At 39.6% G+C, this 13,662-nt stretch overlaps 1 protein-coding gene across 1 annotated transcript; it reads right to left on the bottom strand.

The window, feature by feature from the left end:
• Nucleotides 1–11,002: 11,002 nt before the first annotated feature.
• On the bottom strand, nucleotides 11,003–11,377 carry LOC118652570 (60S ribosomal protein L23a-like). The gene has a single exon (XM_036302522.1). It carries the CDS (start codon nucleotides 11,375–11,377, stop codon nucleotides 11,003–11,005), a length of 375 nt encoding a protein of 124 aa, XP_036158415.1.
• Nucleotides 11,378–13,662: the final 2,285 nt, after the last annotated feature.

The following is a 13,662-nucleotide window of genomic DNA, read 5'->3' as shown; positions in this document are numbered from 1 at the left end:
GTAAAAACTATCTCCACCTAGTAAATCCTGGATTTTAAGTAATACAGAGATATTTACTTAGATTATTTTGCTATCACTTTAAAAAGTACTCCTTTACAAAGTCTGGAACTACATCAATTATTTTAAGAAGAATATTTTACATATGTAATATGTATCTGATAGAGTATGGAATGATAGAAAGGTACCATCCCGACACCAGCTACAACTTCATTTTATTACCCATATATTTTCATTGCTTTCAGAGAGGAAGGGAGAGGAGAGAAACATCAATGATGAGAGAGAATAATTGATTGGCTGCCTCCTGCATGCTCCCCACAGAGGATCAAGCCTGTGACCGGGATGTACCTTGGCCAGGAATCGAACCATGACCTCCTGGTTCATAGGTCAATGCTCAACCACTGAGCCATGCCAACTGGGCCCAGCTATCACTTCTTGATTTATTTAGCTAAAAATATAAGAATGAACAGAAGTGAGATGACTACACACAGCAGACAAGGATGAAACATGTTGGCCTGGCTTTCCCCTTGCCCTTTAGCACCTGCTGGGCACATATAGATGCTTTCTGTGTGAAAGGGGTTCTGCCAGATTGAGAAGGAAGTCAAAAGTAGCTTTGTCTCCTCCCTTTTATTTTCAGATTGAAACTAGCATTTATGTAGAACGTATACCCTTGTTTACCCCTATTTAATAATAACAGCAGCAACAGAAACAATAATAAAGGTTGAATGAATATGGGTACAAATATAAATACTTACCTTACCAATGATAATGTTATCTTACATTTGTTATATTCCAGGCACTGTTCTTCAGGCTTTCCATATATTACCTTATTTAATTATGAACACAATCTTGGTAGATAAATACTGTTATCAGTCTCATTTTATGCCTGGGAAAAGAAGGCACTGAGAGCTTAAGCAATTTGTGCACTGTAATTTGGTTTAAGTGGCTGGTTGGAATGTTGTACTTTTAAAATTCATGAGTTAAACTCTATATTCCCCAATATCAACATAGATTTCATAGCCAAGAGAGAGACATTTCATTATAAGTTCTCCTTCCAGGGACAGCATCCCTTGCATCCCTCCCCACTTTCTTTTCCACCAGAGCCCATTCTCTCTCCTTAATCTCCTTCTTATGTTTTACCCTAGTATGTGCTTTTTTTCATATAATATGTGGTCTGTACAAAACTTGCTAAAACTTATTTTTAAACCCCAAATTACGCTTTAATTGTTCATATGTTGAATGTGACTGTAGTATGTTTATTTTCACTGTTATCTAATATGGCACATGTGAATATACTGTAATTATTAATTTATTCTCTTGTTTACAGACATTTACTTTGTATTCATATTTCACACATTTTTTGTAATTCATATTGTACATGAGTTTCTTGAAATGTGTCTTGAAATCAAATTGCTGGGTAGTAGGGTATGTGAACGCTCAATTTTTCCAGAAAATGCCACATTGCATTTCATGAGTAATGTATAAATGTTTCCATTGATCCACATCCTTTCCAAATATAGACTTCTAAAATTTTGCCAAGCAAGTAGATACAAAATGAAATCTATGTGTCTTGTTCTTATGATATGTAAGCATTCTTTATTCTGGATACTAAAATCTTTGTCAAGTATGTGTTGCACAAGAATCTTCTTCCACTTTGTAGGTTATTTTTTCATTCTTTGGTGTATTGTTGACAAACTGAATTTTATATATGTAGTAAACTTTATAGCTTTTTTTTGGGGGGGGGGTGGGAGTCATATCCTAAAATTGATTCTCTCATCCTAATCAGAAAGATATTATTCTTGGTCTTGGGTGTCTCCTATTAGACATATTTCATTTCTTTTCTAACTTTTCCTTTTGGAATATAACCATGTAAGTCTGTACATTGGTACTGACTTTACCACATCCTACAAGTCTGCTCCTCCCTCAACTCTTCCAAGAAGACCAAATAATATTTTAAGAATTTTAAAATAGTTATAACCAATTAAGTGAGTTAACTTTAGTTTCAGCTATGTGCTAGGTACTGTGATAAAGAAGTTAAATAATTCGTAATCTTAACTCCAAGCTCATAATCTTAGTAAGAAATACATAAAGCAGACAGTTTAAAATCTGGTAACATGGAATAAAATGTCCTTTCTAAAGCAAGCAATGGAAATTAGAAACAAACAAATATTCAATTATTGAGGAGCTATTTTGAAGTGCTACAAATATGGTCATTAAAATAAAAACCAAAATTGGTGCTTTTTGAACTTTGGTGAATTTTGATGCCCAGAAAAATGGAGAATTTTTCACAATTATTTCATAAATTTTGGTGTATGATGTCATCTATGTCATTAATTCTATGTATTTTAGTTTCCACTATGATTTCTTCTTTGACTCAAGAATTATTTTGTCATGTATTTCTTATTTTGTAAAAGTATGAGGATTTTTAAAAATTATATTTTATTGTTATTAATATCTAATTGTATTAGGGTTCTCCACATAAAGGGAACAAAAAAAAGATGTATGTATAGTTCACGTGACTTTGGAGGCTGACAAGTTTCAAGATCTGCAGGGTGAATCAGCAAGCAAGGGACTCAGGAGAGCCTGTGTTTCAGTGGAGTTGGATGGCAGGAAAAGTTTCATCCTAGTTTGGAGGCCTTTGGGAAGGAGGAGTCCTCCTTTACTAAGGGGAGGGTCAGCCCTTTTGTTCTATTGGATGAATCCCACCCACCTTAAGGAAGGCAGTCTGCTTTCCTGAGTCTTCCCATTCAAGTGTTAATCTTTTCCAGAGTAATCTTTCAGACACACCTAGAATAATGTTTGACCAAATGTCTGGGTACCTATGGCCCAATCAAATTGACACCTAAAATTAATCATCACACCAACCTTATTTCAAAACGATTATACAACATGATCTTTTTGATGTCTTTAAAATTTGTTGAGAATATATTTATGGCTAATTTATGGTCATATTTCACTTGGGCTTGAAAATAATACGTATTCTCTAACTGTTGGGCACAAAGTTCAAATGTGCTTGTGTGTATGCCTGTGTGTGCTTGTGTGTGTATGTATATAAACATGAGTTTAAAACAGGGTAGTCATTTTAGCAAATAAACATCTTTGAGTCATATCTAAAATTCATTATGGCTAGGAACTTCAGAATTCAAACCAACAAAATTATATGGCCAGAGGCAGAGGAGGGGAGGATGGGGGACATCTGTAATAGTGTCAAAAACCCAGGGTCCATAACATCCAAAATGACTGAAGACTCAACCTAGCAGAAGTCAGTCCTGCAGTCAGTTCTGGGTCACCGTGGCAACCCAGCACTGACTGCTGCCTCTACTGGTATGGCAACCCAGCACTGACTGCTGAGGGGGCTGCAGATCAGGCCCAAAGAGAAGCCTGGAGAGGGAAGCAGGGTCTGATCCGTAGCCTCCGTGGCAGCTATTGATCAGCCCTTGCCTTTCTCTTTCTCTCCGGGCATCGCCAGCAGCCACACCTCTCTTTCTCTCCGGGCCTCAGTGGGGGCTGCTGATCAGCCCTGCCTCTCTGATCAGGCCCAGAGATAGGCCTATGACTGGCATAGAAACCGACTAATCAGAACCAAATCTGGGTGAACTGCTAAGGCAGAACCTAAGGTGGGAGCTGAGGAGGGGTTTTAAGGGCAACAGCTGTTTGTTGTAAGGTGTAAGAAAGCAGTTCAATTTTTTATTGACCGGTTTGGCAGTATAGTGCATATGGCCGGCTATCAGTCCAGATATAGGGATTATGTATTTTTGTCTGCCAAGAGCATCTCCTCCTGCTGAAAAAGGCTTTTCCCCCTATTTAAGCAATCCTATCCTACATAATCTATCAATACTAATAAAAGGGTAATATGCTAATTAGACCAGGTCGACTGGCTATCTTCCAGACATCCAACTTCCGGACAAAACCATGTTGGTTGGGGCTGAGGCAGAGGCAGTTAGGGGTGATCAGGCTGGCAGGTGAGGGTAGTTGGGGGTGAGATCAGGCCAGCAGAGAGGGCAGTTGGGAGCGAGATCAGGTCGGCAGGGGAGAGCAGTGTGGGTGAGATCAGGCTGGAAGGGGAGGGCAGTTAGGTGCCATCAGGCAGGCAGAGGCAGTTAGGGCCAATCATGCAGGCAGGCAGGTGAGCGGTTAGGAGCGAGCGGTCCCAAATTATGAGAGGGATGTCTGATTGCCGCCAGTCGGACATCCCCCAAGGGATCCCCAATTGGAGAGGGTGCAGGCTGGGCTAAGAGAATCCCCCCACCCTGTGCACGAATTTCATGCACCGGGCCACTAGTCAATGGTAAGAATCATTGATCTGCTATCTCCTATACACCCTCTGTTGGTCATGGAGCTTGCAACCTGGGCATGTGCCCTGACTGAAAATTGAACCATGACATCCTGGTTCATAAGTCGACCCTCAACCACTGAGTAACACTGGCCAGGCTGTACTATACTTTTATTAATCAAAATCAATATTGAAAAGCATTTGAATATCTATCCCCTATTTATTCAACATTTTATATATGCTATCATTTGCATGATCATTTTTCTTTTTCTCAGTCAAGTGCTTTTTCTGGTTTCTTAAGTTATACACTTTGGAAATATAAAAGAAAGAAAGAGACATACTTATTCTCTGCTACCTGCAATTATAGCTATTCTCTGAAGGAAAGAATACAGAATGGCCAGGGTGACAGAATGGAGAGTTCGAGTAATCAAAGAGAAAGAGGAAAGAAAGGGAAAAAATAAATCCTAAAATTATTTTTAAAAATTACTTAATTAGAAAAAACTTTCCAGAGAACTAAAGTTAGTTGCCCATTTCTATGCTCAGTATATTCCTTCTGATTGCAAATATGCCTTCACAAACTTACATCCTTTTCATATTTGCTCTGGAAGTCAAAATGAGCCAGACCAACCTGTGTTCTTTTGGTTCATTTAGGGCCGAGAGTATAACATAAATTACTAGGAAGGTGTCTGTGAGCAGCCTGATATAAAGACCCTGTTGTTACCAATAACATGAATCATACTCATTTTAAAGCTTAAACATAAGCAAGCAAGTCAAGCTCATGATGCTCTGGCCAACATTGAGACAAATGCTTCTGCTGTTGTCTTGCTGTGTCTCACTTGGCACCTTCAGTTTCAAAATGAAAATTGTCACTGAAATGTTTTAAAACTAGACCACAGTGAACAATTCTGTGATTTAATAGTGTTCATTTATTTATTTTTTCATGAGAACATTACTGACTTGTGTTTCTCAGACAACTTGATTACATCTGATCATATCTTTCCTTTTTGGAGTCTTTGGTAGATACATAAGTTTTGTTACTTGTTTAAAAAAAAGAGAGAGAGAACAAAACTCTATATACATACAGTATATATTTCAAATAGCTACTGGGAAAGTATTTGGTTTTCAGCAATATCTTTCACATTCTATCTGCCTAATTTTAGTCATATAAAATGTTGTAATTGGCCCAATTTACATCTCAGAATACAAATAAGAATAATTTTGCATGCTTCACTCACATCTCCTCAAATTCCTTTTTCTCACGTTTGTATGTGTGGAAAGCACCCTTTTGTTTGCTTTTGCTTTCAATAGCTTGAGGTGTTTGAGGAGGACTGCCTTTGCATGTTGAGGCCTCTTTGCCTATCTGAATGATTCTCCTTAACTAATGACTGATGGGGGCTGCAGTAGTCAGCCCCAAGCCCCTTGTCTTGGCTCAGGACAACTCTAAAGTAGAGCTTATACTCCCGGATATCTCTGTGGGGGCAGGCTGAAGCTTCTAATCTGGGACATGGACTAAAATAGCTTGCCTACCCTTCCTCCTCCTGCTTCCCCTACTTACTTAATGGTTTCCCCAAGAAAACTCCTTATAAATTATTTGCACATAGATTCTCAAGTCAGTCTGTTTCTGCGTACTTGGCAGAAAGACAGTTAACCTTAAAATCACAAGTAAAATATGTCTCTTGCTTCATCTTTAATTTGATGGAAAATATATCTGAGTTTACACTTTGCACTCTGTACTAGTCAGTTTTGAGGTTTCATATTTGCTATTCAAGTAGTAACACAATTTCATGCATTGTATTTCATTCATAATGTATTAAGTAATATTCCTAATATGCACATGATTCAAAAGCCATAGCATTTTAAAGTCCCATTTCATCTATCCTATATAATAAAGAGCTAATATGCATTGGTTGTCATGCCCTCGCACCCTTGCACCGGGGCTGGGGGACCTGAGGCTGGGGTGGGGGACCTGAGTCCATGCCCCCCACCCAGATGCCAGGCCAGGGATCTTTGGCTGAGCAGAGGGACCTGAAGCCATGCCCCCCCCCCCCAAGTGGGGCTTGACGAGGAACCTGAGGCTGCACACCTCCCCTGCCTGGCAGGGCATGATGGGGGACCTGAGGTTGCACCCCCCACCCTGTGGGGCTTGACGTTGGTGGGGGTGGTCAGGTCTGGGTCTCATGCGATTTTGAGGTGCACACAGGTGGGCAGGGACTTGACTCTGGGTCCCGCGGCATGCCCCAGACTCTGACAGGAGGGAGATTTTCATATACATTTTACTAACTTTCTTTCTTCTCTGACACTTCTATTATAGAGAAAGGGCAAATAGCAATTTATTTCCTCTAATTATTATATTTATTTAATATTTATTGAATAATTTCCTCTAATTAATTCCCTTTTAATGTTCATGAATTTCATGCACAAGGCCACTAGTAGAGTTATAATATGCAGGACCTGAGTATAAAACATTATCAAGGATGTACCAGTGTATACTGCAGAGTGTGAAGTTGCTTGTTCTCACTGAATTCTGTGTAAGAATGTGAAATTCTTTCAGACCTTTTGTCATTTTCAGAATTCTTGTATTCTGGAAATACAATGATAGTCCTATTAGCATTAATATAGCTAGATGGGTCTCTGAAAAAAGCTACAAAAAATAAATATTGTTTTTTCCTTTAGAGAATTTTTTACATCGTATATGGCTACGGAGATGGTTCTTTAGAAAATAAGCAATTAGTCATTTGATATTGACTGAGCTCAAATATTTGTAGCCAAGTCAGACTTAGTGGTGTTTTCCTAGGAAGACCAGATACTGCTAGGATAAGCCAAACAAGAGAAAGAGGTGTTTTTTTTTTTTTTTTTTTTTTTTTTTTTTTTTTTTTTTTTTAGCAGATGATCAAATGCTAAAAAGATAAAATAGAGATTATACACCTAAAAATCATTCCCCTGCTATCACAGAGGACAGGGGTTTGAGCAGGAGAGACAATGGGAAACAAAGAACGAGGGACAAGTGAATGAAATGAAGGGTGTTGAAAGTGCTTGGCCAGATAGAGGAGATATTTATTTTAATCTACTACAGTGGTCATAATACTGTAGTATGTACAACAAACTTGTTATGTAATTGGAAAGCACTCTTTTATAGGTTAACCCAATTTTTATTGTAAAACCTAAATTTCATTTCCCTTCTAAACATCTGCACAAAATTTATGAAGTTTTTTCTACTGAGGCCACAAAGAAAGTCCCAATAAATTATAAAAATTCAAGATTGTATAAGTCATGCTTTGTATCATACAGTTATATTATGAGTTAATTTTGAAAAAAAAGACAAAAAAATCTATTGGTTTAAAAGGAATTACAAATTCTAATTTTAATTGCAAGATAAGCTTTTCTTTATTTTAAAGCATTCAGAATTTGATATGTGCATAATTTATTTTAAAAGATAATGTGCTGTATAGACACAGAAAACCATGGTGATAACCAGAGGTAAAGGGGACATGTGGGAATTATAAGAGGGAATAGGGGGGAACTTGGGGCGGTGAACATACAATAGAGTATACAGGTGATGTATTATAAAACTGCATACCTGAAATCGACATAATTTTGTTAACCAATGTCATCCCAATAAATTCAATAAAACGATGAATACCTTAACAAACCCCCTCCCCCCAAAAGAGAAAGATAATGTGACCCCACATTAAAATGTTGATGAATATATATGAATTTTTTGTTTTAGGTAAAATTATATTACACACACACATATATATATATATATATATATATATATATGGAGAGAGAGAGAGAGAGGTAATATGCAAATTAGCAAGGACGTCCTAACAGTCATGACCAGCTCAGGAAGAGGCTGCATGCACAGATGCGTGGGAGGGGACTGCTTGCCGCCCCCAGTCCCCACACCTGCTGGGGCTGGGGGCGGACCTGGAGCAGAGACACAACACACAGGGGAGCCCGCCACCAGCCCCAGCAGCCGTGGCATGGCTGGGGCTGTGGGAGGGCCCAGAGCAGAGACACAACACACAGGGTGGCCCGCCCCTGCTGGGAGACAGCGCGCCAGCAGTCCCGCCTCTGCGCATGAGCTGCAGAGGAAACACCTTTTCTTACCACTCATTGGCTAAGCTCCTTGTATGCCACTCACAGTGTTCTTGGTAACTTGGGTAATAAGAATCCAAGAAGGTGATCTAGGGTTTTCCACCTCACTCCTGGAGGAAAAAATGAAAGTCTGCTGCTGGAGGGATAAGAAATGTCATATCCTGCCCTTGCTGGTTTGGCTCAGTGGATAGAGCCTGGGCCTGCGGACCACAGGGTCCGGATTCAATTCTGATCAAAGGCATGTACCTAGTTTTCAGGCTCCTCCCTGGCCAGGGCCCAGGTTAGGGCTCATGTAGGAGGCAACCAATGGAAGTGTCCTTCTCACATTGATGTTTCTCTCCATAGTTCCCTCTTCCATGTTTACTAAAAATCAATGGAAAAATATCCTCAGAGGAGGTAAGGAAAGAAAGAAAGAAAGAAAGAAAGAAAGAAAGAAAGAAAGAAAGAAAGAAAGAAAGAAAGAAAGAAATGTCATATCCTCTGAAAGAGACATCTTGAAAATGCCTAAAGAAAGTTGTCATTTTTTTTGTGGTGAAGGGACTGGAGTCCATGTTGATGAAAACACCTTAGTGGCTGTGGCAGCCAGCAATGGCAGCAGCAGTGGGGTGATGGGGGTGGTGCCTTCCCCTGATCAGCTGGTTGCCTCCTGCAGAGGGAGGCCAGACTATGGCTTAGGCCTAAGAGAGGGGGCAGGCTGGGCTGAGGGACCCCCCTCCCAGTGCACAAATTTTGTGCACCGGACCTGTAGTTTATTATATATGTACTAGAGGCCTGGTGCATGAAATTTGTGCACTCAGGGGGTCCCTCAGCCCAGCCTGCACCCGCTTGCAGTCTGGGAGCCCTCGGGGATGTCTGACTGCCATCTTAGGCCCGCTCCCCATGGGGAGAGGCTCCGGCCACCGCCACTGCGCTCACCAGCTGTGAACCCAGCTTCTGGCTGAGTGGTGCTCCCCCTGTGGGAGCGCACTGACCAGCAGGGGGCAGCTCTTGTGTTGAGCATCTGTCTCCTGGTGCTCAGTGCGTGTCATAGTGACCGGTTCTTCCACTGTTGGGTTGAAACTGGCTCTCTGACATCCCCTGAGGAATCCTGGATTGCAAGAGGGCACAGCCCAGGCTGAGGGATCCCACCAGTGCACAATCAGGGCCAGCCAGGGAGGGATCACTGGAGGGTTTCAAGGAGTGTCCAGCCTGTCTCGCTCAGTCCTGATTGGCGGACCCCAGCAGTAAGCTAACCTACCAGTGGGAGCATCTTCCCCCTGGTGGTCAGTGCATGTCATAGCGAGCGGTTGAGCAGACTTAGCATATCATTAGCATATTATGCTTTGATTGGTTGAATGCCCGACCGCACGACTGGACACTTAACATCTTAGACTTTTATTATATAGGATATGATCTTATTTGTAAGTTGAGTAAATACTGTAGTAGGCAGAATTCTAAGATTATTCCCAATAACCATCATCCTAATATAATGTCTTCCTCATGAATGTGTGTGAAATCTGCAAATACAATGAGATATCACTTTCATGATTATATCATTTGTGCAGCCAAAATTAGATTATCTAGATTAGGCCTTACCTAATCAAGTAATTTTTTTTCATTATTATTATTATTATTATTATTATTATTATTGTTATTTTGAGCAGAGAGTTTTCTTTGACATCTGGCAGAAAAGGAAGTCAGAGAGATAAATTCCTCCTTGGCCTTGAGAACACAAACCACCAGGTTTCCAACTGCATAAGAGGGCCATGTGTCAAGGTACAGTGTATGGCCTCAGTTCTTTAGGTGTCAGGAGGTGGATTTTGCCTAAAACCCAATGAGCTTGGAAGCAGGTTCTTTCTGAGTCTAGTTTCCAGATGAGAATGCAGCTTGGCTGACAATTTGATTTCAGCTTTTGAGACCCTGAGCAAAGGACCCTACTAATTCACAGTCCTGACTTATCAAAACAAGGAGATAAAAAGTTAGTGTTTGAAGTTGTCACGTATATAGTAATTTATTACATAGAGATAGAAAACTAATACAATTGCAAAAATGGTATCTTTTTTACATTTTTTGCCAAGTCCTTAACAAATTCTACTTTTTTCTTCTTTTGAATCCATCACATAACATGGTAAACCTTAAGGCAGGACAAAAAGGAGTCTTGCTTAGGATACACACAAAATGTAATATGGATTATTCATCAAAATGATATTTCAGAAGTCTATTTCTTGACTTAAAAATATGTTCCAATATGTTGTTAATTTTTTGAAAAAATGTTCTAACCTGGCCAGTGTGGCTCATGGTTGAGAGTCAACCATGAGCCAAGAGGTCCCCACTTTGATTCCCAGTTGTGGTACATGCCTGGGGATGTGGCTCAATTCCCAGTAGGGGGCTGTGGGAGGCAGCTGATCAATTACATTTCTCTATCACTCTCCCTTCTTCTCTTTCTAAAAATAAATATAAACATATATTTTTTAAAAAAGGTTCTAAATATATTTAGTAGTTGATTTATTATTTTTTTAATTTTTTTTCAGTGTAAAATTTTTGTATTTAGCATTTGCCAGCTGGACTCAGTTTAGATGATCCCAATTTTGTTGGCAACATCCAAAGCATCATAGTCAAGAGCCGTCGAACATATGCCTTCTTCTCCTCATCAGGTCAGATCAGGGTGTTGACCTTACCCACATCAGTGTCATAGAGCCAGTTTGATCTGGTGCTGTTGGATTTGCCATCCACAATAAACACAAGTGTGTTGTCTTCCATCTTTGTCATGGCGGACTCTGTGGTCAAGGGAACTTTGATGATGGCATAGTGGCCAAGCTTGTTTCTCCTGGGGGCGCTCTTCTGAGGATATTCAGCCTGCCTTCGGAGCCTCAGTGTCTTCCACCATGAGAAGGGGAGTGACATGTGGATATTCTCTTTTTTTGTGTGGCTGCGGGTGCCTTTCAGCACCGCTTTCTTTGCTTTCAAAACTTTTGCTTTGGCTTCAGTTTTGGGAGGGGCAGGGGCTTCCTTCTTTGCTTTTGGAGCCATCTTCATAAAAAGCTGATTTATTATTACTTTTTACATTTTTTTAATAAAAATATTTTTATTGATTTCAGAGAGGAAGGGAGAGGGAGAGAGAGAAAATATCAATGATGAGAGAGAATCATCGATTGGCTGCTTCCTGCATGCCCCACAGTGGGAATCGTGTCTGCAACCCTGGCATGTGCTCTGACGGGGAATCTAATGGTGACATCCTGGTTCACAGTTCTACACTCAACCACTGAGCCATGTTGGCCGGGCGAAGCTGATTTATTTTTATTCTACACATGTATTTACATTATTGTGGGCATGCATTCCCACACTATATACACATATGAGACTTTGATACTTTGCAAGGTAAATACCAAGATGTTAGTAACAATTACACAACTACTATTTACTGTAAGAAATTTAAAAATATAAATCACCTACATTTCATTAATCATCAAAAATACCAAATATTATCCAGAATTTTATGAAATTTAATGTGAGGTCCTGGACCTTTACTATTCTTTCCCTTTCCAAAATGTTTCACTGTTACTATTTTTAATGAACTACTAAATGTTTGTAATATTTGTGTATAAGTCAGAGTTCTCCAGAGACACAGAGCCCAGAGAATGTGTATAGGTGTATATAAGACGAGCTTGATTATAAGAATCAGAGCACACAGTTATGGAGGCCAGGAGTCCCACATTCTGCCCTCTGAAAGCTGAAGAACCAGAAAAGCTAGTGGTGTGATTTTGTCCGAGTCCAAGGCACAAGGAGAACCAGGGGCAGCTGCTGTAGGCTCCATATCCAAGAGCCCCACGTTCTAGGGCAGGGAAATATGGGCATTCCAGTGCAAGAACACAGAAAGAAAATTAAATTTGCTCTCTCTTTGTCTTTCTGTTGTATTTGGTCCTCAACAGATTGGATGATGTCCACCCATGTTTGTGAGAGCCCATCTCTTCATTCAGTCTATTAGAATCAGATGCTAACCTCTTCCAGAAATACCCTTATAGACACATCCAGAAATACTGTTTTCCCAGCTATCTGGACATCCCTGAGCCCAGTCAAATTGACACATAAAATGAACCATCACAATCTGTCCTAATATATCAGGATAATATAAGTAGAGGTCACCCTTCAACCACATATTGAACAGGAAGGCCAAAACATGAGTCCCCTGGTAGATCTGTCATATACAAATCAATAGCAAAAACGTATTAATGCTTCTCTAGTGCCCTTATAAGTATTGAGAACCAGAGCGAGGAAATGTGTCCTTGTCTAGTTGACATTAGAATACTGTTTATGCACAGTGCACATTTCTTTGTACTGTATTTACATAGCTTAATGGGGTTTTGAAAGGTCAGAGTCAGAGCTGTAGACATTTGGAACTGTGAATTACATACAGAGGCATTGTGGAATTCTTAATTATATTATTAAAGGGTTTACACAAGGTTAGTTTCTACCAAAAAAATAGATTGCTCTTGGTATACATTAATTTAAAACTTGGATTGTCACTTATTTTTTAGGCTTCTTTATCTGATGAGGAATTGCTATGTGCCAGATTCCCATCAGATAAAAATCTGGTCCTCCCGCACCATCCTGTATTTTCTGAAAGTGCATTTTACATCTTTCTTTCTCTAATTGGTGAATACCAAGAATTAGCATTGGAACAAGATGAATATGTTTTTTGAAAGTATTGTGGAAAGACTTTGGAAATGGAATGCTCACTGATCAAGATACTGATTAAATTTGTTTTGTTTTGTTACTTTTTTGTTTCTCATATGTATTTTAAAATAATCTCAGAAAGGGGCCACAGAAGTAATCAAAGTTCCAAGTGATTTAAAGAAAAATGACTATGCCAATGGGAGCTCTGCGGAGAGTTTGTAACAACAAAGCCAGCAACATTTCTTCAGTCACGGTGACTATTCTCCTTAATGTTGGTTTCTATAAGAGCACATGTGAGAATAGGGTTTCCTACTTTTAGATGAAACCACATTTATTCCCTGCTAGGAGAAGTTTGTTCTTCATCTAGAAATCTAATGAATTGGAAGAGAATAGGTAAATAAGTCAGAAAATGAGTCCTGACCAAGTAAGCTATTCCTTTGCAACTTTAATGGAAAGTGAATGTTTGAGAGGCAAATTAGTGCTCAAAACTGTCTTAAGCTTTAACAAGTTTTGCCTGACTGCTTTTGTGAGAATAAAACATAAGATATGTGGGCAACCTTAGGCTGACCATTAGACTGAAAATATTTAGTTCAAGAATAAAATACTTATGAGCAGAAATTGTTAGATGATAATGATAATAA

This window comes from Myotis myotis, unplaced genomic scaffold, assembly GCF_014108235.1.
Source record: "Myotis myotis isolate mMyoMyo1 unplaced genomic scaffold, mMyoMyo1.p scaffold_m19_p_1, whole genome shotgun sequence".
NCBI lineage: Eukaryota > Metazoa > Chordata > Mammalia > Chiroptera > Vespertilionidae > Myotis > Myotis myotis.
Note: the sequence above shows the minus strand (reverse complement) of the source record. Positions and strands in the feature narration are given on the sequence as shown.

Coding starts and splice junctions, on each gene's coding strand:
- LOC118652570 (XM_036302522.1), bottom strand. CDS start 11,377: ATGGCTCCAAAAGCAAAGAAGGAAGCCCCTGCCCCTCCCAAAACTGAA.